This window comes from Grampus griseus, assembly GCF_964374135.1.
Source record: "Grampus griseus genome assembly, chromosome: 14".
In the NCBI taxonomy this organism is placed as follows: Eukaryota; Metazoa; Chordata; class Mammalia; order Artiodactyla; family Delphinidae; genus Grampus; species Grampus griseus.
In genome coordinates this window covers 66,478,025-66,502,270 of record NC_139008.1, presented here as the reverse complement: position 1 = coordinate 66,502,270, position 24,246 = coordinate 66,478,025, and the positions used below count along the sequence as shown (strand labels likewise).

The following is a 24,246-nucleotide window of genomic DNA, read 5'->3' as shown; positions in this document are numbered from 1 at the left end:
GGCTCTGCCGCTAACCGTGGGCTGATCGCCTGTCTTCCCTTGGCTTCAGTTTACCCATCTGTACATTGGGATAATCGGTCTTGCTCTGCGAGGTTCAGGGGGGCGGAGTTCGCGCACGCTCTGCACAGCCTCGAGGGGCGAGGTGCTCGGCGTGTATATGGATGCTGGCTCCCGCGATCTGAGGTCCACCCGGCCTCTGCCTAGGAGTCCCCCCTCTCGCCGCTCGCGCGACCCCTGCGCGGACGAGGGGAGCAGGGGCGCCTCCGCCGGGTGCGTTCCCCAGGCCAGCAGGGGAGGGGGCGGCGGCGGAGCGGAGGGGAAGGGAGTCCGGGCCACAGCGGCCCCGGCCCGCCTGACCCTCGAGGGGGTCGCTGTTGCTTCGCAGATCCCTCCCTCGCTCGCTGCCTGTGTCCCTCCCTGCCGCTCCCGCCGCGTCCGCCTTTTGTTCGCGGAGCCGCGCGCCCCCGAGCCGAGGCGGCTGGGCGGGGAGCTGGCGGGGCTGCGCGGGGGGCGGGCCGCGCCGGGCGGAGCCGGGGCCCGGGCCGCAGCCGGACTCGGAGCCCGAGAGAGCGATCGGCGTGCAGGCAGCCGGGGCCCGGGCGCGCTCCGGGGGCGCGGCGAGGCCGAAGGGGCGGGCGCCGGGCGGAGCCGGAGCCGGAGCCGGGGCGCCTGGAGGCGATCGGGCCGGTCTCTCCGAGCCCAGGGCAGCGGAGAGACAGTACGGCGGGGGTCGGGGCCGGAGCGCAGCCGGGGGGCTGAGGTGGGCCGAGAGGAGCCGCGGCCCCAGCGGCCGGAGGGGCGCCAGGAGCCTCCCACGGGGCGCGGAGGCCGGGCGGGCCCGGGCCATGCGCGCCGCTCGCTAAGGCCGAGGGAGGCCGCGATGGAGGTGCCGGCGGGGGAGTCCCCGGCTCGGGGCTGCGGCCCCCCGCCTGCTCCCGCTCCGGAGAGGAAGAAGAGCCACCGCGCGCCGTCGCCGGCCCGGCCCAAGGACGTGGCCGGCTGGTCGCTGGCCAAGGGCCGCCGCGGCCCAGGCCCGGGCTCAGCGGCCGCCTGCAGCGCCGCGTCCTCGGCGCGGCCCGACAAGAAGGGGCGTGCGGTGGCGTCCGGGGCGCGGGGCTCAGGGACCCGGGTGGCCGGTGTCCGCACTGGGGTCCGCGCCAAGGGCCGTCCGCGCCCGGGTACCGGGCCGCGACCGCCGCCACCGCCGCCCAGCCTCACCGACAGCAGCTCGGAGGTGTCGGACTGCGCGTCGGAGGAGGCGCGCCTGCTGGGCCTGGAGCTGGCGCTGAGCAGCGACGCTGAGTCGGCGGCCGGGGGCCCGGCGGGGGCCCGCACCGGGCAGCCGTCCCAGCCTGCGCCGTCCGCACAACAGCCTCCGCGGCCCCCCGCCTCCCCCGAGGAGCCGTCGGTGGCCGCGTCGTCGGTGGGGAGCAGCCGCCTGCCACTCAGTGCCTCGCTCGCCTTCTCCGACCTCACCGAGGAGATGCTGGACTGCGGGCCCGGCGGCTTCGTGCGAGAGCTGGAGGAGCTGCGCTCAGAAAACGACTATCTCAAGGTGAGGGCGCTGGTGCGGGAAAGGGAGGCCGCGGGGAGGCGCGGGTGTCAGCCCCACCGGCCTGAGGCACCAGCCGGCCCGCTGTCCCACCGCACGAACTGGGAAAGGGGCCTAAACCCTCAGGGGCTCCCTCACATCCCGCTTCCTGTTGTATCTGGGACACCGTCTCCTGAGGAAGGAACCTGGAAGAGGAGACTGCCCAAAGGACCCTGATTTGGGAAGGGGAGCTTGAGAAAAGTACTTTGGAGGATGCCTAGATGCGGTACTTGGGATGGGGGTGGGTACTCAGCGAGGGGCTGGACCTCTGATGCAGCTGCTCGGAGCCTCCACCCCCAAGCCAGAGGCTAGGCCTCTGGCGGCTCTCCTTTCTGGGACAGGCACTGCTGTGCGGTGCTGCCAGGGAGACCTGTGGCCATCCCCTGCCAAGGAGAGGCCAGAACACCATCCTGAGTCTCTACCCAGGGCTTTCCTGGCTCAGGCCTGTCCCTGCCTGCCTTTCAGGGCGGGTCCGGTTTGAAAGCATTGACATCTGGGAACATCCCCTTGGCTAGAGTCCGACTTCCGCCCTAACGGTCCCACAGCCTGGGAGGATGATGTCGTGGGAGAACCGGTTCAGAGGCAGCTTCCTAAATCCCAGGGTATTGTCTTCTGCCCAGTTTGGGACAGGCCCTGTGCACGCAGCAGCTGCACTGGTGCCCCACGGCAGTGCCCATCTCCTTCCCATGTTGCCAGTGAGAGGAGGGAAACTGACATCTGAAAGGGGCCTTTCCTCTGGGGGGGCGCAGTGGGGACCTGAGAGTTTCCCCGGGAGAGCAGGCTTGGCCTTCACGCTTTCAGTGGACATTAGCACCTGCTGGGTGCAGGCCAGGCTCTGTCTGCCCACTGCCTGGCACCGAGGCAGCTTTAGGGACAGCCCAGCCCTGTGTGTCGATATTGGCCTGGGAAGCTTCATGGGTTCTGCCACCACTGGCTGGGCGTGGTTTGGAAGAGGCTGAAATGTACCTACTCTTATTAGTTGATGTCCTGGCACAGTACCCAGAGCACCCCTGGCCAGGAGCCGCCGAGTTCACGGCACTCTGCTAATTTACGTCTGCCCAGCAGCACTTAGCTTCGCATTGTAGCTCTTCTGGCCAAAAGGGTTTCTCTCTCATTAGAGTCTGTAAGATCTTACTTAACTGTGTTTCCCCTTCCCTATTTTCCCCAGCATCTGCTATCCAGCGTACGTTTAGTGACTGTTGTCACTAAATAGAATAGAAGGACAGGGTCTGTCTGAATCAGAATAATCTCCCCCTTTAGCCTCTAACCTTTCCTCAGGCCAGGGCTTAGTTTTCTCATCTGTTAATTGAGAGGGTAAGCCTTCCTAAAGACCCCATTTGCTGTTGACAATCAGAGGTTCAGTCAGCTCCTATAGTATTCAAAAGCCAGTGGTGAGGAGAAGACAAGTGGAGGGGGGGTAAGAGGAGGGAGACAAGCCAGAAGGAGGCCTGGCCCTGCCCAGTTGGTGCTCTGAGCTGCTTCCAGTACTCCTTGCCTGAGCTGCTCTAAACTTGGACCCCGAGCTCCTCACTCCTGCCTCCTGGCCCCAACTGCTCCCCTTGGCAAGGGAAGATGGGCCATAGAGCTCTGCTTTAGGGTCTCACGCACCCACCCCTGTGGGCTCCTGTTCATTCCAGGAAGTCAGCAGGCGGAGCTCTGGAGTCCCTATGAGCCACCCATGACTGTTAAGATGGAAAATAGTTCCAGAAGCCTGGGGATTGAGCCTAAGGTCTCACAGGGGCCAGGGCCAGGCTGGGGACCTCCCACTGCCTGGGTCAGGGTGCAGCCTCAATTTCCCCCATTCACGCAGTGTTTCTGGCTTCACGTGCAGGTCTTAGGCCACTGTTAGATCTGGGGTCTGTGCCTTCTTGGCTGTGTGATCTTGGGCCAGTTACTTAATGTCTCTGGACCTCAGTTTCCTCGTTGTATAAAGGGACATCACACGTCTTCCAGCCTTAAGGGTTAAATGAGTTATGTGTGCAAACACCACTAGAGCGCCTGGCATGTAGCGAGCCTCAGATGAGGGTAATTTCGATCACTGCTGTTCTCAGGTGGTATGAGACACATTTCTGTGGGCGCTTATCATGTTCTCCTGTGGACTCCATGGGGGCAGAATAGATCCTCCTCCCCACCTGACGCAGTCCCGGCCCCTCGTTCATTCATTCACCAACTACTTATTTAAGGCCTACTGTGTACCAGACACTAGAGCAGATCTGAGGAGACGGCCATGGGCGAGGACGAAGTGTCTGTTTTCATGGAGCTGTTCATCTAGTGGGGGAGACTGGGATTAAACAAGTCATACACTACGTCACAGTACGGATCGTGATAAGGGTGGGGAAGGACACAGTGTGCCGAGAGCACATGAAGCTGGGGCTGGGGGTGCTAAGGGTAGCCAGGGGCTGAAGGATGAGATGGCGCCAGCTGAATAAGGAGCTGGAGTAAGACCATTCCAGGCCCAGGGAAGTAGGAAAAAGCTCGTGGATTTCGAGGATCAGTGCCAAGGCTGGAGAGAGGAAGGAGATTGGATGGAGAGGAGAGCAGGACCAGATTGTGCAGTTACACTGTGTATACATGGGTCAGTCCCTGAACTTCTCTCCAGCTGCCAGCCTCACAGAGGCAAGATGAAAATCTAGAGCCCTGAATGTGGGCCATAGATGTAGAGGCTGTTACGGGAGGTGTTGTTTTGTTCATTCTACAGATGGGTAAACTGTGGCCACAGCGGGGAGGGGACTTGTTCCAGGTCCCAGAGCCAGTTCTCCAGGCAGCCAGGCTTGGAGTAAGAGTACCTTGTACTCTTGATGTGTTTCCTGCCCCTCTGGGCCACTTTGCTTCTAAGATGCAGGATCTGAGTTACCAGGAGAAGGACTTCAGATCCCCAGTGTGTTCCCAGCAGGCCTCGTGCTGCCTTGGGCTGAGTCCCACTGAGTCCAGTGGGGCCCTGCTCGAGCTCACCGCCCAGCTGGCGGGCGGCCCTGGGAACCATCAACTGGGGAAGACCTTGCGGGTGACGGCAGATCTCCTGTGGCATGAGGCTTACTCTGGGGCCCGAGTGGAAAAAGTGGAAATGGGGCAGCTCTCTCTCAGTGAGACGACAGAAGGAGCTGCTACAGAGAAGGGAGTGAGCTTGCTGTCCGTTGAGTTATTCAGAGTTATTCAACCTTGCATGTTGGATAAAGACATGGGGTTTGTGGAAAGCAGCTGGTAAACGGCACGAAATGTGGTGGTTGTGATTACTTGAGGAGGATATTTATGTGGAGGCTGTAGTTGAGTTGCCTGACCTCAGCCAAGGAAGTCTGAAGGTTATTAACTTTTAAGGTTCCAGGATTCTAAGAGACAGCTTTGGCTGCAGGGCAGACACATGGACTGTTTGACCTTCAAAACCCTGGTGGTCTGAAGTCTTCCATCTCCCCATCACCACTAACTGTTGCCCATGCACCTTTTGAGGACATGCTGGGAACCCACCTGGTGTGGATGGAAGAATCTGAGCGTTGGAGCCCAAAGACCTGGTCTAGAGACCTGACTCTGCTGTTTACTGTGTGGCCATGAGCAAGTCACTTGGCCTCTCTGAGCTCTTTTTTTTTTTTTTTTTTAATCTATAAAATGAAGATGATGGAACCTGCCTGGGCAACTTCATAGGATTGTTTTCAGGAATCAGGGAGGTGTGAATAGATAAGACATTTTGCAAGCAGTGAAATCCCGCATCTTTTTTTTTTTTTTTTTTTTGCGGTACGGAGGCCTCTCACTGTTGTGGCCTCTCCCGTTGCGGAGCACAGGCTCCGGACGCGCAGGCTCAGCGGCCATGGCTCACGGGCCCAGCCGCTCCGCGGCATGTGGGATCTTCCCAGACCGGGGCACGAACCCGTGTCCCCTGCATCGGCAGGCGGACTCTCAACCACCGTGCCACCAGGGAAGCCCGAAACCCCGCATCGTTTAGGGAACTGTTATTATTGTTAGCCAATGAGCAGTTAGGATGTCAAAGCCTTCATTCTTGAGGGAGCTGGGAGAAGCCAGGAGGGTGGATTCCCCTAGCTTTAGGATGTTGATAAATCAGGAGCTGCTCCGAGGAGGGCAGGAAGGAGTGATCACATTCCATGCTGAGTGGGCTTCATGAAGCGAGGCCTCCCCACCTCCTTGGAGGGTCTACGTGTGAGTGTTTGAAGTGTAGCCAATCTAGATGTCAGCCAGAAGGGCCCAGAGGAAGCATCTAATTCCCCTCCAGTTCCCATTGTACACTTGGGCAAATGGAGGCTCCTGGTCACACAGCCAGGATTCCAACCTGGTTGGTCTAACCCTGGGTCCTGTTCTTTCTACAGTCCGACTGGAGCATGAGCTTGTGGTTGCTAACAGCGTGTCTAGTCTGGGACATAAATTGTTGAGAGGAATTCTGTTGTGTGCAGGGCTCCAGGCTAAGACTTGTTGGGAGCAAGTAGAGAATGACATCTGCTGGGGCCGAGGACCTGGAGCCTGCAGGCGGTGAGCGGGGGACATGTGCCTGCGTGTGTGTACATGACCCTGCACCAGTAGAAAGTGTGATTGGGACCAGGGATCTGAGGTCTTGGAGGAAGTGATGGGGGTTTGGATCGAGACTTAAGGGTTAGATAATGGTTAGGTTGGAATCCAGAGTGCTGGAATGTTAGAGCTGGCCTGGACACCCCCAGACCACTGATCCCCCGCCTTCTGTGGTACTTGCTCACAAATGCTATCAACAATTAGATCATTTCCAGTGTGCCAGGCTCTGGGTTAAGTAAGTCCTTTAGTCCTCACAGCAATCCTGTGTGGAGGGTTCTGATGTCAGACCCATTTGACAGATGAGGAAACCGAGAGGTTATGTAATGTGCCCGAGATTACACAGCTGGTATACTTGGGAACCTCACTAGACAACCCCAAGGAGCTCCCTTCCCCAGGCTCTCTTCCACCCTCTCCCAGAGGCGGCTTGTGCCTCCAAGTTTCACAGAGCAGGGTTCTCACCTGGTGTTGCCAGTTATAAGCTTTGTGACTCTGGGTGAGATTCTCAGTCTTTCAGAGTCTGGTTTTCCTTCTGAAAAATGGGAGGTAAGCATGTCTGCCCCAGGGTCATGGGGGCCCTTTTCCGAGTGATGATATAGATCGAGTGCACAGTAAATGTTAGTGCCTGTCTTGGTTGTCACCATTCCCATACCTGCTTCTAGGCCCTGTGCCAGGTGTCTGGGGCAGTAACCCACAAGTTGTGAAGCTCTCAGTTCCTGGGAGCTATAGGGGGAGGACTCCAGTATATCTGTCACTGTGGGGGGGAGAGGAGTGGTCACCATGGTCAGCAACGCTCCTGGCTAGTCCCAGCCCTCCCTGTGGCAGCTGAGAGGTGGCCTGAAAGAAGCTGCTCTGAGAACTGGGTCTTTAAGGATCCTTAGCTGGTCGCCTGTCATGGGGGGCGGGGGGCAGCTCCAGCGAGATGGAGAATGAGATGCAGAAGGTGAAGTGGCTGCTGCTGAGGCCTTAGGGGGACCACGAAGCTACCAGGGCTCCCAGCATTCCTTACCGAGGGGTTTGGCCTGTGTCCCTGGGCACACTCTTTCTTGCACACAGAAACACAGGTACACATAGTCACAGCGTGTGCTCAGAGATCCACGACTACTCACACGTCTCACGTACACATCCAGGGACATGCTTGTGCTGTCTGTTTGCAGAAGCACACCTCCAGACTTATCAGGGAGGATACCTGCTCAGAGAAGTACACAAACCCATGCAAGATACACCACCTCCTGTCTCATCACACCCGCAGTTATCAAACAGACACAACAGAGACTCACACCACCTAGGAGACTGCTGGCTCAGAAACACACCCTTACACACCCCCAGACACACTTGGCCATGTCCCAGAGATGGACACACCCTGGAGACACCCTCAGACATATCGGAAGCACACACGCATATGCGGGCGCACACACAAACCCACACAGAGTCATTACACACAGGTGCTCGCATCCGCGGAAATCCACGGATACGCCCCTGCCCAGCGGGCACAGACACAGCTCATCACCCAGCCACCCCCGCTGCCTCTTCCACAGAGAGCAAGCAGCAGAGGTCCTTGCACACCTGGGGCTCACAGACACACACCCAAGAGACACGCATGAGCAAGACATGTAGCCACGTACATAGAAGCAGGACACGAGCACAGGGCACTCAGATGTCAGGCCTGTAGCATTTGCTAACGGGAGCCAAAGACCCACAGACCAGGTTCCCCAGACGCACACACACACGCAAACTGGCTGTGACACTTCAGCTACACAGAAACGCAGGAAATCCTGGCCCGTGTCTCCCTGGAGCTCATGTGTACAAACTACTGTTTTTAGCTCCTCCACGAGGCTTCGTTCCACTAGGCTGCTGGGAACAGTGAGGAGTGTGGCCGGGGCTTGACTTTGCAGTCTTCTGGATCTGGGGGTCCTAGGAGCCTGGCTGGGGCTGAGTGGTATGTAGGCAGATAAGGGGCTGGCAGGTCACCAAGGTGGAGAAGAGGCACCAAAGGCCCTCAGGCCCCGGACACGCAGCACTTGGGCCTGGGCCCAATGAGCTGAGTGAAATGGAGCAATTGTCAGGCCTGCCAGCGCCCAGGGGCAACTCCCTTCTAATTTCCTTGGAATTTCCTGCTTGCCCTCATCTCCCGCCTCCTCCCCCTCCCCCTTTGCTGGGGACTGTGGAGGGCCATGCCACTGCCATCCCTAAAGGGTGCCTGATTCTGCCTGGGAAAAGGAGGCCAGGATAGAGAAGGTTGGAGGACATGTGGGCACTCAGAGGAGGGACCTGGAAGACTTCCTGGAGGAGGAGGCATTAGAGTTGAGGCGTTAGCCTTGAATGACTGCCTCTGTGTCCAGCTGCTGGAACCGTGCCTGGCACATCATAGGGACTCAATAAATATTTGTTGCATGGTTGAAGGAAAGGCAGTGATCAGGGTCTGCAGGTGGGCTGCAGGCCGGCTGCAGGCTTAAAACAGAAGAGCTGGAGGGAGTTGGGGGTGGCAGTGGTGAGGGAGAGGCTGGGAAGGGGAGTTGGGCCTGCTGGGGAAGGGCACTGGATGCCGAACTGAGCCGAGGCATTGTGAACACCTTGCTGGGAGGGGGCCGTGTTGACCTATAGCAGAGCTAGGAGCTGCCTCCTTTCCATGTGTCTGTAGCACCGGACACAAGGCCCCAGGGCCTCTCGGGAGGAAGGTGGACAAATTCCACCTTTGGGATCAGGTCTGGGGCCAAACCTTGCTTTGTCACCTCCTCCCTGTACATGAACCCCATGTGCAAGGCCCCCCCCATCAAGCCTCAGTCTTCCTATCTGTAAAATGGGAACTTAATCCCTTTCTTGCAGAGCACTTGGGAGGATTAGTATTCGGGTATATGGCACATCCAGCACTGTCCTGGGCACAGCAGAAGGGAGGGATCCCCATGTCCTGTGTAGCCTCTGGGGCAGAGAGAGTTCCCCAGGGGAGGGGCTCGGCTAAGTTCTAAGCAGAGGCCTGACCAGCAGCCAAGGTTATTACTAAGGTCATTGCCCCGGATGCCCCATAGGCGTGACCTCATCTGCAGTCACATTCTCTTCCTTCTGGTGCCAGAAGGAACTTGGAGCTGGGGTGGGGAAAGAGCTAGAGACGCTGGGGTGTTCTGGGCCAGGCTGGCCCTGGCATTCACTGGAGGCCCACAGGTCAGCGGATGGCACTGACCTCCCTGAGGAATGGCAGGGAGTCAGAGAAGGTGAGAGCAGCAGGCCAGCCTTTCCCTTCTCTGGGGTCCAAGGTGGTGAAGAGCACTGTGGTCTAGAGCCGAGCCCACCTGGGCTTGAATCCTGGTTCCGCCTTTTCCTCTATGAGCTTTGCCTTTATAAGCTTCAGTCTCCTCCTCTGTAAAATGGGGATGCTGATACTCCTTTGCTGATGGAGGGCTGCCTTTGGGGTCCCACATTCTAAGACTGGGGTGAATAATCTCCCATGGCCTGCACCGCAAAGAGAAGCTCGGGCTCCAATAGAAAAACTGTTTTGGGTCCTGTGGCTAGGCTGGACCAGTTAAACATCTTTCCCGTGGTTTTGCCCCAGATCCACATGGGATCTTCTGGGTCAGTTGCATCAGCCTCTCCCCTCCACACCCCTCCTGGGCCCTGCCCAGTTGCCTGGGTGGCCTGTGTGGTCCTGCCTTTCTCAGCCTCACCTCACCCCTGCTCCACCCCAGTTCTGAGCGCTCCATGCACCCCAAGCCTCTATCCCTGCATTCTTCCCACTGCGGGGGCCTTTTTACTGTAGTTCCCTCCCGCCTCCCTTGGTTTCCTCCTCCACCTTCATGTGTTCAGCTCCAGGCCAGGCTCCTGTGTTAGACACGAAGGGGCTTCCTATAGGCTCCTTTGGGGCATTTACCTCTACAGTAATTAGATTATTAATTGGATAATTACAGGTTTCACTCCAGCCCCTCCCCCTATGCGCTCTGCATGAGGGCAGGGATCTTACCAGGGTGGGACTTAACCCCTTCCTTTCACACAAGTGTAAGTAAACTGAGGCTCAGAGAGGTTAAAGGGCTTGCCAGAGGTCACACAGCCTGCAAGTGGCAAGAGGCAGAAGGACTGGGATCTCGTGATGCTCTTTGCTCAGAGATTTGGCTGTGGCCCAGAGGCCCTTTGGGGGATGTTTTAAACACATCCAGATCCAAAAGCTGCCTTCCTTCCTGTCAACAGAGAAAGGACAGGAGGGATGCTGTCGGGTGTCCCCGCTGTGAGTGCCTTCCCCAGAGGCATCAGGGACTGCAGAGGTCTCCCTGCTCTGGCGGGTGAGGCCTGGAATGGGGCAGTGACAAGCCAGGCCTGGCCTTGGTGGGCAGTGTTCTCCGGGCATCTCCTCCCTGCCCACCCCTTCCACACACGCACACACACACACAGCTCCCCACCAGAGAGAGTGTCTGTGGTCTCACGCACAGAGCTGTGCCACATCTGGGAGGCTCACTCCTGATTGCCTTTGGAGCCTTCATCTTCCTGAGCCTCTGTTTACTTATCTGTAAAATGGGCATAAAGTAATAGCACTTTCCTCAAAGGGACTGTCATTGAGATAACGGACATTCACTCAGATCTCAGCCAGGTGTCTGGCACATGGTAAACCCTTGTAAACGTTAGCTATTACGATTCTCACTGTTGTCCCATTATAGAGACTGTCTAGTCTCATTTACTGGAGCTCAAATTGGACTCAAATCCTGGCTGTGCCATTGAACTGTGACCTCGAGTAGACCTTTCTGACCTCAGTTCCTCACCAGTCAGTGGGGTGGCTGGGGATGCAGTGAGGTAGTGTGTGCTACCTGGCACGTGCGTGGCACAGGAGGAGTGCTCAGTGAGCTCCGTGCCTGTTACTGTTTATTGCTGTTGGAGAGGTAAGTTCAGGACCCTGTCTTCCCTCATGACTCTGTGTGTCACTGGGACCAGGCAGCCTCCATGCCAGTGGGAGGGGGCATTGTGTAGCATGGCCGTGCCTGGCTGGGGTCCTGGCCCTCCTCTTCCAGGACCCTTGACCCTGACTCCCCTAAAACTAGAGCCCAGCCTCCAGGCAATGAGGCTAAGCTGGGAGGCAGGAACCCCGAGTCCCTCCCTGCTTGACTCTGTTCAGTCTGGGGAACTATGGGGTTGTCCCCAGTCCCTCTCTAGGCCTCAGTGTCCCTGCTTGTGAAGGGATGGTGTCTCTGGGTTCCCCTCTGCCTGCTGCTACTCCCACAGTCTTGGCTTTTGAGCTGGGAGGAAAGTGGAGCTCTGCAGAGCCTTCTGCCCTCCTTGGGGTCCAAGTGTGAAGATCTCATCTGGAGCCTTGACACACCCTGGAGGACAGGCAGAAGGGACAGCAGATGGCTGCCCTGGCCTCTCGGGGGTCTGGCATGCCGCCCTTGTGGCCACTGCTGGCCCAAACTGCAGGTCAGCCCTTCCGGGCTAGGGTGAGTGGCCCGGGCCAGAGCCAGGGTGGCAGATGGGCAGGCAGCCTGGACTTTGGCCTGAGGGAGGGACCGTGGGGGGCAGGGTGGTGTGGGAGAAGGCAGGCCAGGCAGAGGCTCCCGCAGAGTGAAGGTTCTGGGTCCCTTAGCTCAGCTGTCATTCTTCCTGGGTCTGTTGCCCATTGATGGGTTGGGTCCGTAGAAGCTGGGCAGGAGGTGATAAATTTGGGTAAGGTTTGAAATTGGGCAGGGACGCAGTTGGGCTGGGACCTGTGATACGCTCCTTGAAAGAAACACGGGGTTGAGATGAACACAGTGGGCTTAGAAGGGTCTGGAAGGCTTCTCTGAGGAGGTGGCATTTAAGTGGAGGCTTCAAGCAGGACGGGGAGCCGGTAGTGGGAGATGCAGGGGAGGGGAATCCAGGCAGAGGCTTAGAGGTAGGACAGGCAAGGTGTCTTCTGGCTGCGGGGAGAAGACCCGAGTGGCTAGAGTGTGGCCAACAAGAGGAGGAATGGGGGGAGATGAAGATGGACAGGTAGGCAGGATCAGCCTTCTGTTTTGCTTTCAAGTCCGGTGATTTACATACCGTGAAATGAGTTTTGACAAATGCACACAGCTCTGTTAACCACCACCACAATCAAGACAGAGAACCATCGACCTCCAAAATTCCCCCGTGCCCCTTTGTAGTCAGTTCCTCCCTCCTCCCCCAGCCCCTGGCAACCGCTGATCTGTTTCCTGTCCCTGTAGTCTTGCCTGTTCCAGAGTGTCATGGAAATGGCTTAATACAGTACGTAGCCAACGGAGTCTGACTTCCTTCACTTAGTATAATGCGTTTGGGCTCCGATCACGTGGTTGTGGGTATTGGCGTTTCCTTCCTTTTTCTTGCCGAGTTGTATTCCATTATATGGATGTACCACCATTTAGCCATTCACCAGTTGAGGAACATTTAGGTTGTTTCCAGATTTTGGCGATTGTTGGAGGGTTTTAAACAGGAGAGTAACAGTTTACAAAAAATCACTCCATGTACTAAGTGAAGAACAGATTAGTGGGGAGCAGACTGACCATCATGGGGACTAAATCCAGTGATTTGGTGATGAATCGGGCCCACCAGAGATACTCACTAATTGTTCATACAAAACGGCTGTGCTCCGAGGTAGCCAGGGAGGCTTCTTGGTGGAGGTGGCATTTGAGGTGGAGCAGTGAGGAGGTGGGAGACAGATGCAGAATGGAAGGAGGCCCAGGCAGTGCAGAGTCCCCGTTGGAGCTGGGTGGGCTGAGACCCCGGCTCCCTGCTCCTGACCTAGCCTTAGTATCCCAGGGTTTCTAGAATGTGGTGTGCAGGGCCCAGATCAGAGCTCCCTGGGGACACTGGGTGAACAGGCCCCTCCCAGGGTCCACCCTAGCCCTGTGGGGGCTGATTCTCTTAGGAGGGAGTTGGCCAGGGGACCTCTGCGCTGGAACAGTCTCTTCCTTGGTGGCTGGTGAGAGGCTGCCTCCTCACGCCTTCAGGAGCCTCCTGTCCCCTGTGGGCCAGCTGGGAGCTGTTGCTGAGGCTCGCCCACCCATTGCTGCTTGCTGTGTTTCTGCAGAGGGGCTTCGTGTTTGGTCGCTTTCACCTCCAGCCCCATGGGTCGGGAGACCTCACCATCTACTTTTCCAGACCAGTTCCATCAGACCCAGGCATCTGGAGTCACTGCGAGTGTTCCAGTAGCCCCACATCTCACCCCCGCCCCCTTCTGTCCTCATTGTGCAGAGATTAATCATCTTACATTCCTGTAGGTTTCCTGAAGAAAGCATTCTTTCCTGGAACATTTTATTTTGTTTTGGCTGCACCGAAAGGCCTCCAGGAGCTTAGTTCCCCCACCCGGAGTCGAACCGGGGTCCATGGCAGTGGAAGCACTGAGTCCTAACCACTGGACTGCCATGGAATTCCCTGGAACACTTTATTTATTTATTTAAATCTTATTTTTATTTATTTATTTTGGCTGCGTTGGGTCTTTATTGCCGTGCGCGGGCTTTCCTCTAGCGGTGGCGAGCGGGGGCTACTCTTCATTGCAGTGCGCGGGCTTCTCATCGCGGGGGCTTCTCTTGTTGCGGAGCACGGGCTCCAGGTGTGCGGGCTTCAGTATTTGTGGCTCTGGGGCTCAGTAGTTGTGGCTCGCGGGCTCTAGAGCGCAGGCTAAGTGGTTGTGGCGCACGGGCTTAGTTGCTCCGCGGCATGTGGGATCTTCCCGGACCAGGGCTCGAACCCGTGTCCCCTGCATTGGCAGGCGGATTCTTAACCACTGCGCCACCAGGGACGTCCCTCCTGGAACATTTTAAATGTGGCGCGAAAGCGGAGCTCTGCTTCACCAGCTTTATGCCCTGATGGTGGAGAGCAAGGGTCTGGGGTGGCGACCCAGACCCCACAGATGAGGCGGCTCCAGAGGGAACACAGACTCCATCTTATTTTGCGCCATGTGCCGAGAGTAATTCTCAGAATAATGTTTTTAAATGTTTGAAACAAAATATAAAGGAAAGCAAGCATATTGAAATATAGTTATCAAAGTATATTTTTAAATTATGATATAGTAATATGTGTGTTTATTAACTCATAAGATCTGGAAACAGGTCTGTTAACTACTGTAATTTCAAAGTACTGATGAGTGTATACAATACTCTGACATTTCTGCAACAGCTGTTATGGGATATGAAAATATCTGTGGTTTCTTTTGGTGCCGAAACTGTAAGTACTGCTGATACAACCGTGGCTTGTCCAGAATAGAAGGAAACGTTAATTTTTAGTTAGCATTAGTGAAAGTAAAGACGTGATTTTTTTTTCCCTTCCCATCCAAGTTCATGGACTCCCTGCATTCTGGTGCAGGTGAAAGAGCGTGAAGTCTGCAACCCAAGTCCCGCTTGGAGGTGTCTCTGTGTGACCCTGGACACAGCCCACCTCCCCTGTGCTCCTCTGCAGTTCTTTGCCTCTAGAACAGAGATGGTGATTCCTGTCCTGCCTGTCCATGGGGCTTCTGTGAGGACCCGTGAGATGACTCACATGGAATGTCTTTGTAAACTGTGAAGCCCCGTGCTGCCATGCAATGCCACGCTATTATTAGCGGTAGTGTGAGCTCATGTCTGGCCCTCCGGCCCAGCGTGGACCAAAAGACTCTTCCTGGCCAATTCCCTCAGGATTCCTGGGAACCAATGCATTTCAGGGAGCGGGTCTGCCCCTGAGAGGCTGATTCCTGCAGGCTGACCTCATGGGTCATTAGAGGATGTGAGGGAGGATGGACAGAGGTGTACTTGTGGGCAGGGAGTGGGTGGGTGAGCTGAGGTTCGAGAGACCCTGCCCATCCTCCTGAGGTGGCATGGGGGTCTGAGGCCAGCCCTGGAGCAGCCTAGGCTCTCCCTGACTCTTTGCAGCTGACCTGGGGCTGGGATCAGGAGGGCCTGTCCTCTGGGCTGTGAGAGAGGCCGGGCAGGGCAGAAGCCATACTCCTTTCATTCATTCATCTGCCCACCCATAGACAGTGACGGGTGCCTGCTCCGTCCCATGTCCTGTCCAGGGCTGTGCTGGGGACCAGACACGAGTCAGACCCAGCACCTGCCCTCCCCGCCAGCTCCTGGGGAAGATAGACTTGAAGACGAGCAAATGCGACCTCAAGTTGTTAGCACAAGAAGAATGGAGTTCAGAGCGTGGGGTTTGAATCAGATTGGGGGAGGAGGGAATACTCTGGAAGGATGAGAAAGTTAGCAGTTAGCCTGGCAAAGGCTCTCTAGCAGAGGGAATAGCTCAAGCAACCCTGGGAGTAGAACACACAGTTAAGATGCACTGGCCCAGGGTTACAGGGCTTATTTGGATTCCAGCTCCACCGCTCCTTTGCTTGAGCAGCTCTGGAAAACTTCTGAGCCTCAGTTTCCTCATCTGCAAAGTGGGAACATTTTCCCTACCTACCTCACAGAGCTGGTAAGGGGTCAAACTATTGTGCACATACTGTGCTTGGACTGGGCCTGGTAATTAGTGAGCTTCCCGATAGGTGGTGGCTATTTCTTCGTCGTGGTGTACCTGGACATGGAGGGCAGAGGCAAGACAGAAGTGGGGAGGAGACCCGGGGTGGGGGTGGGGGCGGTGGAAGAGGGGTGTGCTCAGATTCCAGGGTAAGAAGCTTGTACCTAACGCAGAGACCAGTGGGAAAGTGGAGGAGATAGAAAGCTATCTGCTTTTTTTTTTTTTTCCAATAAACAGGTATTACCTCTATAATCAGAGCAAAATAAACATTCTCTGTAAAGGGAAAGGCTGACTACCCTGGCAGCAGCGTGGGTGCCCGATCTTGTCCCCCGTCCTCCCCGCTCCACTCCCCGTTCTCAGTCCAGGTTAAATAATCAGGTTAAGCTTCAAGGCGAGGAGAGGTTTCCTTGAAGGAGAGGCCGGAGGGGATGGGTTTGGAGGCCTGGCAGGCTGTGCCTCATCTGAGCACCTTTGCTCAGCTTCTTCAGTCCAGACTTTCTGACTGTGGCGGGGGGGTGCGGTTTGAGAATCGGGGGCCCCTGGGCTCTGAGGTGGGCACTGCTGGGCAGTGTGGCCTCTTCCTGTCTGCAGTGGGGGATGAAGTCTGGGTTGCCCCACCAACGTTGGGGGGTCTCCGACAACCTTGTTGTATAGCCACTGGGCTGGCGTAGTTCAGTGGTGTTGGCCCCCTCTCTCCGCATTTCCCCGCGGCTGGGGTGAGAGGCTCAGCGGACACTGAGCTGTCTTTTTTTTTTTTTTTTTAAGGAGGAAACTTTTTTTTTAATTAATTAATTTTTAAAAAATTTTTGGCTGCGTTTGGTCTTTGTTGCTGCACACGGGCTCTTCTCTAGTTGCGGCGAGCGGGGGCTACTCTTTGTTGCCGTGCACGGGCTTCTCATTGTGGTGGCTTCTCTTGTTGTGGAGCACGGGCTCTAGGCGTACGGGCTTCAGTAGTTGTGGCACGCGGGCTTCAGTAGTTGTGGCTTGAGGGCTCTAGAGCACAGACTCAGTAGTTATGGCACGAGGGCTTAGTTGTTCCGTGTCACGTGGGATCTTCCCGGACCAGGGCTCAAACCCACGTCCCCTGCATTGGCAGGCGGACTCTTAGCCATTGCGCCACCAGGGAAGCCCTACTGAGCTGTCTTTGAAGGGAAGCATGAGCTCCCCACCCACTACCCGCTGGCGATTCCCTACCAGCTCCCTCGGTTGGATCAGACCCTGGATGAAGTCCTGGGAGACTGGGAGGCTCAGTGAGGTCCAAGAACCTCTGGAGGGAAGCAGAGTCCTACCTTCAGCCCCCTCCCCATGTCCCAGCAGCCCCTTTCCCAGCCCCCACCTCAGACCCCGAAAGCTCAGCTTCTGCTGCACACATCCCAGCAGACCCAGGCGTGCGGGCCACAATTCAGCCTTTGTGGACTCACCCTCTCACGTGGACGGTGCCAGGAGGGGCTGACCGCATTCTGCCTGCAGCTGGGACAAGCCCCCGAGAGGCCTGGGCCCCCCTTGGCCTCCACGGAGAGATGGAGCTGGCATGAATGCAACATCCTGCATTTGCAGAAATGGACTGTGGTGAAGGGCAGGCCTGGAGAGACAGCTGCTCATGTGAGAAAGGTCATTCATTCATTCACTTCTTCAATAGATGCTTATTGAGACCCCGCTCTGTGCCAGGCTCTGGGCTGAGGACTTGTGTGCTGAGACATGTGACTCTTGCCCATTTAAGGAAAGAGACTGGAAGGAAGGGACTTCCCTGGTGGCGCAATGGTTAAGAACCTGCCTGCCAATGCAGGGGACGCAGGTTCGAGCCCTGGTCCGGGAAGATCCCACACGCCGTGGAACAACTAAGCCCTTGCGCCACAACCACTGAGACTGAGCTCTAGAGCCTGTGAGCCACAACTACCGAAGCCTGTGTGCCTAGAGCCCGTGCTCCGAAACAAGAGAAGCCACCGCAGTGTGAAGCCCGTGCACCGCAACGAAGAGTAGCCCCCACTAGCCGCAACTAGAGAAAGCCTGCATGCAGCAAAGAAGACCCAACGCAGCCAAAAAATAAATTTAAAAAAAAAAAAAAAAGACTGGAAGGAAACACCCTGCATTAGAGTCACTCGGGGGCCCCCATTTCCAGGGTTTCGGATTCAGGAGTTCTCAGTCAGGGCGTGAGGATTTCTGGCAAGTCCCCCACCAGTGTTGCTAATGCTGCTGGTCCAGGGACCACACCTTGAGAACCACTGTGATTCAAGACCAGGTGGAGGAATGATGAGTGGTTTATGTTTTCTGTTTCCAAAACTGTCTTTATGACCGTCATTTACTTTTTTTAATAATTTTTTTTATGATTAACATTTTTTAAAATTTATTTATTTAGTTATTTTTGGCTGCGTTGGGTCTTCGTTGCTGCACGCAGGCTTTCTCCAGTTGCAGTGAGCGGGGGCTGCTCTTCGTTGCGGTTCACGGGCTTCACATTGCGGTGGCTTCTCTTGTTGCGGAGCATGGGCTCCAGGTGCGCGGGCTTCAGTAGTAGTGGCACGTGGGCTCAGTAGTTGTGGCGCATGGGCTCTAGAGCGCAGGCTCAGTAGCTGTGGCGCACGGGCTTAGTTGCTCTGCGGCATGTGGGATCTTCCCGGACCAGGGCTCTAACCTGTGCCCCCTGCATTGGCAGGTGGATTCTTAACCACTGCGCCACCGGGGAAGTCCCGTCATTTATTTTTATAAACAGAAAAATCAGTTTTTAAAAAAAATATTTATTTGGCTGCATCGGGTCTAAGTTACGGCACGCGGGATCCTTGTTGCAGCATGCAGGATCTTTTCTTTTTTTGCGCACGCGGGCTCTTCGTTGCGGCACATGGGCTTCTCTCTAGTTGTGGCACTCGGGCTCTAGAGTGCGCGGCCTCAGTAGTTGCGGTGCGCGGACTCTCTAATTGTGGCACATGGGTTTAATTGCCCCGCGGCATGTGGAATCTTAGTTCCCCAACCAGGGATCGAACCTGCATCCCCTGCATTGGAAGGCGGCTTCTTAACCACGGGACTACTAGGGAAGTCCCGAAAAAATCAGTTATTTAAAAGTTAGAAAAATAAGCGGTCGCCAAAAATGACTCCAGTGCCCTGGGTGTGGTCCTGTGTTGTGGGCTGTCACCTCCCATGATCTAAATGTCATACATCGTTTTTTTTTTTTTTTTTTTTTTTGCGGTACGCGGGCCTCTCACTGTTGTGGCCTCCCCCGTTGCGAAGCACAGGCTCCGGACGCACAGGCTCAATGGCCATGGCTCACGGGCCCAGCCGCTCCGCGGCATGTGGGATCTTCCCAGACCGGGGCATGAACCCGTGTCCCCTGCATCGGCAGGCGGACTCTCAACCACTGCGCCACCAGGGAAGCCCTCATACATCTTTTAATGTAGCCCAGCATCATTAGCTTGTGCATCCCCTGCACTTCCCTTTGGCTCACCCTGCACTTTGGGTCCACTCCGACCCCCAAATCCTCCCTGTCAACATGTTCTGTAAATAGTATGGTGAGGATTTGGACATAGGCCCATCTGGAGGCTGGTTTAGCTTGGATTTAGCCAACTGGCCCACCCTTCCTTAGTGCCGTTTCCTTTATGCTCCCTTAATCTCGCCAGCTGAAATGCGTGTGGACCCCTCACTTCCTCATTCCTTTAACTGGTGTGATCATTGACTGTCCCACTTCCTCCTTCTCCACTTTTAGTTCTGTCTGCTTGGCATGTGGGGGAGGCTGCGTCTGTGTATATATTGGGGTAGAGGTGGGGTTCCTGATGAGGGGACCATTCCTCTGCAGCTTGATGTAGGCAGAATCATTCACTTTGCGGGGTGCTGCTGAACCACCCCCCCCCACCCCCAACTAGGAGCGAGGCTGTGGTGCCAGGTGGGAATCAAACCCTTCAGTTGCTGGTGGGAATGGGACAGTATCTGTTGTGGTTGAGAGAAGCAGATACCCTGTCATCCCCTCTGTCTTCCTTTCCTGTGTTCATAACCATTTGAGAAATAGTCCCAGGAGTAACTGGGTGCAGATGGATATAAAAACCTCCATGAACTTTCATACTAAAAACCAGCCTGAAGGTGCCACTTCCTAACCCTGAATTAAGCCAACCCATCCAGTCTCAGGGGCGCTGGGAACCGCAGGCCATTCCTCCGTAGGGAGCCACCCATTTTCTTTGGGGAAAGGGAGGCTCAGAGGGCTGGTGAACCCAGCTCTCCAGATGTGGTCCCTCTCCAGAACCTGCACAGTGGTTGGTTTGTTTGCTTCTTGGACCCACCCCGCTTTCCCATCAGCACCATTTCTAGGTGCTTTCTGTGACTCCTTTGGGATGCCTTTGGCAGGTCATTCATCTCCTGTGACTCGGTTTCTCTTTTTTTTTTTTTTTTTTTCTTTTGCGGTACGTGGGCCTCTCACTGTTGTGGCCTCTCCCGTTGCGGAGCACAGGCTCTGGACGCGCAGGCTCAGCGGCCATGGCTCACGGGCCCAGCCGCTCCGCGGCATGTGGGATCTTCCCGGACCGGGGCACGAACCCGTGTCCCCTGCATCGGCCTGCGGACTCTCAACCACTGCGCCACCAGGGAAGCCCATCGGTTTCTCTTTTTAGTGTACAATTTTATTTAATCCGTTCAATCACACTAAGGGCAGATATTATTATTTCCATTTGTGACTCAGCTTTCGTACCTGCTGTTAGACATAGTAATCATCCATTTCTTCTCCTGGGTCTCCCCACTCATCCCCCTCCACTTTGTGTCTAATGGTTGTTTCACGTCGGTATGTCTTTTTGTGATTGTTTACATAACAAGACATGCCTCCATGCACTCAGTATTTGTTGGGAGCCTGCAGGATGCTGGGCCCTGTGCTGGGTGTGGGGCATACAGCGGGGAGTGAGGTAGACGTGGCGAAGCCCCCCAGGCACTCACGGTCTCTCTGGGAGACAAACTCTTAAATGAAGAATTGCTGATATACCCATGATAACAAAGGGGAAGTGAAGGACATCTGGGAGTTGATGACAGAGGTGGTCAGGAGCTGCCCTGAGGAAGTGAGGTCATCCCCCTCAACCCCCTCCACTTAAAACCCAGACTCAGATTCTTTACTCAACCCTTCAAGGCCCTGGATGGCTGACCCCTGTCAGTTTCCCCAGCCTCAACTGACCCCTGTAGCTACCCTGGCTGCCTTGCTGTATCTTGACACACTGAGCTCTTTCCTGCCTCTGAGCCTTTGCACACACTGCTCCCTGCCTCTCTCTCTGCATGGCTGTTCCTTCTTGCCTCAGCTCAAATGTCCCTTGAGAGGCGGCCTCCCCGACCCTGTCCTCTAACATAGCACCTTCCCCCATTACTCGTTCATATTACCCAGGTGTTTTGGTTCTGGTTTTTTGGTTTTTTGTCTTCCCAGCTCTTAACAGTATCTGAGGGGTTTTTTTATCTTTCAGTTTACTGTGTGTCTTGCCAATGAGACTTGGGGCTCCATGCAGACAATACAGAAAGGGCCACGTTTGTCTTGGTCACCACTCTCCTTACCCACCCCCTGTGCCTGCACAAAGCCTGGTACACAGTTGGTGTTCATAAATGCTTGTTGAATGAGCCTCTTCTGCTTCCCCAGTGTATTACTTCCCTATTGCTGCTATAATAAGTTACCGCGAATTTGACTTAAAACAATCCCAGGGCTTCCCTGGTGGCGCAGTGGTTGAGAATCCGCCCGCCGATACAGGGGATACGGGTTCGTGCCCCGGTCCGGGAAGATCCCACATGCTGCAGAGCGGCTAGGCCCGTGAGCCATGGCCGCTGAGCCTGCGCGTCCGGAGCCTGTGCTCCGCACCGGGAGAGGCCACAACAGTGAGAGGCCCGCGTACAGCAAAAAAAAAAAAAAAAAAACAATCCCAGATTATTATCTTATAATTCTGGAGGTCAGAAGTCTGAAAGCCAAGGTGTTGTCAGGGCTCCATCCCTGTAAAGGCTCTGGGGAGAATCCATTCTCTTTCCTGCTTCTAGAGGCTGCCTGCATTCCCCGGTTCATGGCCCTTTCTCCATCTTCAACGTACATCACCCCAACCTCTGCCACATCGCCTTCTCCCGCTCTGAGCCCCTTGCCTCCCTCTTATACGGATGCTGGTAATTACACTGGGCCCACCCAGATAATCCAGCAAAATTTCCCAATCTCAAGATCCTTAACTTAATCACATTTGCAAAATCCCTTTGCCATGTAAGGTAACATACTCACAGATTCTGGGAATTAGGACATGGGCATCTTGGGGGCCCATTACGCAGTCTGCCACACCCAGACCCCCTGAGGTGTGCCTAGGACAGCATCGAGTGTGCCCTGCACTCGAGTACCCTGGCCACTGCCATAGGGCCCAGCGACCTGACCTCTCCTTCCCTCTGCAGGACGAGATTGAGGAGCTGCGGGCAGAGATGCTGGAGATGCGGGACGTCTATATGGAGGAGGATGTGTACCAGCTGCAGGAGCTGCGGCAGCAGCTGGACCAGGCCAGCAAGACCTGTCGCATCCTGCAGTACCGGCTGCGCAAGGCTGAGCGCCGCAGCCTCCGCGCTGCCCAGACTGGCCAGGTGGACGGCGAGCTCATCCGTGGCCTGGAGCAGGACGTCAAGGTAAGCCCAGGGCCCTCCCAACCCTTACAGGTGCCCTTTCTGGGGGGTCGGACCATGAGCCTGAGTGCCCAGGTCAGCTCCCTCCTCATGTGTCCTTGGGCAAGTTCCATCATCTCTTTGGGCCTCAGCATCCTCATCTGTAAAATGGGGATCCCTAGGAACTGACAGGCCGTCTACCACGGTTGTCCCAAAGTGGTATCATAAGATGATACCTACTAACAGCAGCTGCTGTGTGAGTACGAGCCACACACCTGGTGCTGGGCTCCAAGTTATCCGTGCATAGTTCCACGGAGGTTTCTTTCTTGTGCTGATGGAGAGTAGTGAAGGTCTGGAGTTGAATAAGGCTGTTTTAAATCTTGGCTCCAATATGCCCTAATTTTATGCTTTTGAGCAAGTCACCTGTTTCAGTTTCCTCATTTGTAAAACACGTGTAACGGCAGCCCCTGCCTCACAGGGTTCTATGAGGATCAAATGAGATCAGGTAGGTAAGAGGTCACTGTAGGCACTGGAAAAGGTTAGCTAGTAATTCTTCTTCTTCTTCTCATTTTCCGGATGAGGAAAGTGAGTCTCAGAGAAAGGAAGTACCTGTCCAAGTTCACGTGACCCTCCATGGAGCTGGCAGACGCAGACTTATCAGCCTCCCATGCTTGCTGCCTGACCTTGTTGATCTTGGCCTCAGAGAACAGGAAAGGGATGGCCTGGAGGCCGGCAGATGGGGCTTCCAGAAGAGAAGTCTGCCCTGCCTGTCTGTATGAGCCCTGGTCTGGGGGCTGAGAACTCCAGGGGACCCGGCCCGGCACCCTGCTCTCAGAACTCAGCCCAGTGTTATCCAGGGATGTAGGAGCTGGGGGGAGGGGCCTCTGGCACAGCCTGGGGGACTGTGGAGTCTTCCTGCAGGGGTGACCTCCGAGGTGAGGCCTGAGGTGGAAGAAGGAATGTTGAAGGAAGAGGGCCCCTGTAAGGGGAGGTGAAGAGTGAGCACCAGATCCACACCGGCCTTTGCGCCTCCCATTGTCTTGCATGCGCTGTGGGCACATTGGGATTGTAGGTCTGCTGTACAAGTGAGGAAACAGCTCAGAAAGGTTGTATCTCCAAGGCCAAAGTGTACCTGTACCTAAGAAGGCAGCTCTTGAGATAAATTGTTCTACAAATATTCAAATTCCAGGTACCAGATCGAGAGGGTGTGGGGTGAGGGAGAGCCCTGGAAGCTTAGAGGAATCTGAGTTTGGGGCTTTGGGGCGAAGACACCGAAAAGTCAGCCTTAGATGAGGAAGGGGTGGAGGAAGGCTGGAGCTGGGAGCAGACTAGCTGGCTTGCTCTGTGGGAGGAGCTGAGAGCAGCTGGTGTGTGTGTGTAGAATGGGGAGGGGGGGAGACCCTCTGGAGTCTGGGCGGAAGGGAGCGGCCCCTTCTGTTGGGATTTGAACTAGCCAATCAGCAGCTGGCTTGGCCCCTTCCCTCCCTCCTGTCCCCGCGCCTGCAGCTGGAGCGCTGAGCTCATCCGCACTGGCCTGGGCTGGACAGCTTTGGCCGCCTCTCTGTGTCCCAGGTGCTGGGGATGTTCTGGGGCATTTTTTGGAGGCTTTCAGAACGCTGACTTCCCTGGCGTCGCCTGGGAGGGCTTGAGAGACCCAAGTGTGGAGGGAGCTGGAGGCTGCCTGGGAGGGTATCCCCGGGGGCCCTCCGACTCGCCGTGCCAGCAAGAGTAGACAGGCGTGAGGCCGCCTCTTGGAGTCTCAGTTTCCCCTTCTGTTAAAAGGAGGGCTTCGAGCAGCTGAATCTCCGGTGCTTTTGCAGCCCCAGTGGTTTAAGCAAGCAGGTAGATTACTGGTGAGGGTGCCATGAAAGAAACCTCAGGCCTCGGCCCTCCCTCTCCCTCACCCCCACCCCCAGGCTCTCTCACTGTCTGCTGGTTCTCACAGCCGGCAGGACCCACAGACGCTCAGCAGGAACATTGTCCAGCATGAGGAGGGCAGGGGTGGGGAGGGGGAGAGACCTGCTCTACCACTTGCTTGCTGTGTGGCTTTGGGAAAGCTCCTTGACAGCCCTGAGCCTCAGTTTCCCCATGTGGAAAATGGAGATGCAACAAGTCTCTACCTGTAGAGATTTTTGTGAGGCTAAAATGAAATAGCTCAAGTAAAGAGCGTGCTGAGCACGGAG

General features: G+C 56.0%; 1 protein-coding gene across 1 annotated transcript in view; it reads left to right on the top strand.

Annotated features, from left to right (window-relative positions):
- Positions 1-880: 880 nt before the first annotated feature.
- The window catches only part of MTCL2 (microtubule crosslinking factor 2), a gene marked incomplete at its 5' end in the record, with an annotated part of 65,486 nt that continues 42,120 nt past the window's right edge, over positions 881-24,246 (top strand). Inside the window, 2 exons of the mRNA XM_082669489.1 lie at positions 881-1,555; positions 21,863-22,087. Of these exons, the coding sequence (XP_082525615.1) occupies positions 881-1,555; positions 21,863-22,087 (900 nt within the window). The remainder of the gene's footprint in view (positions 1,556-21,862; positions 22,088-24,246) is intronic.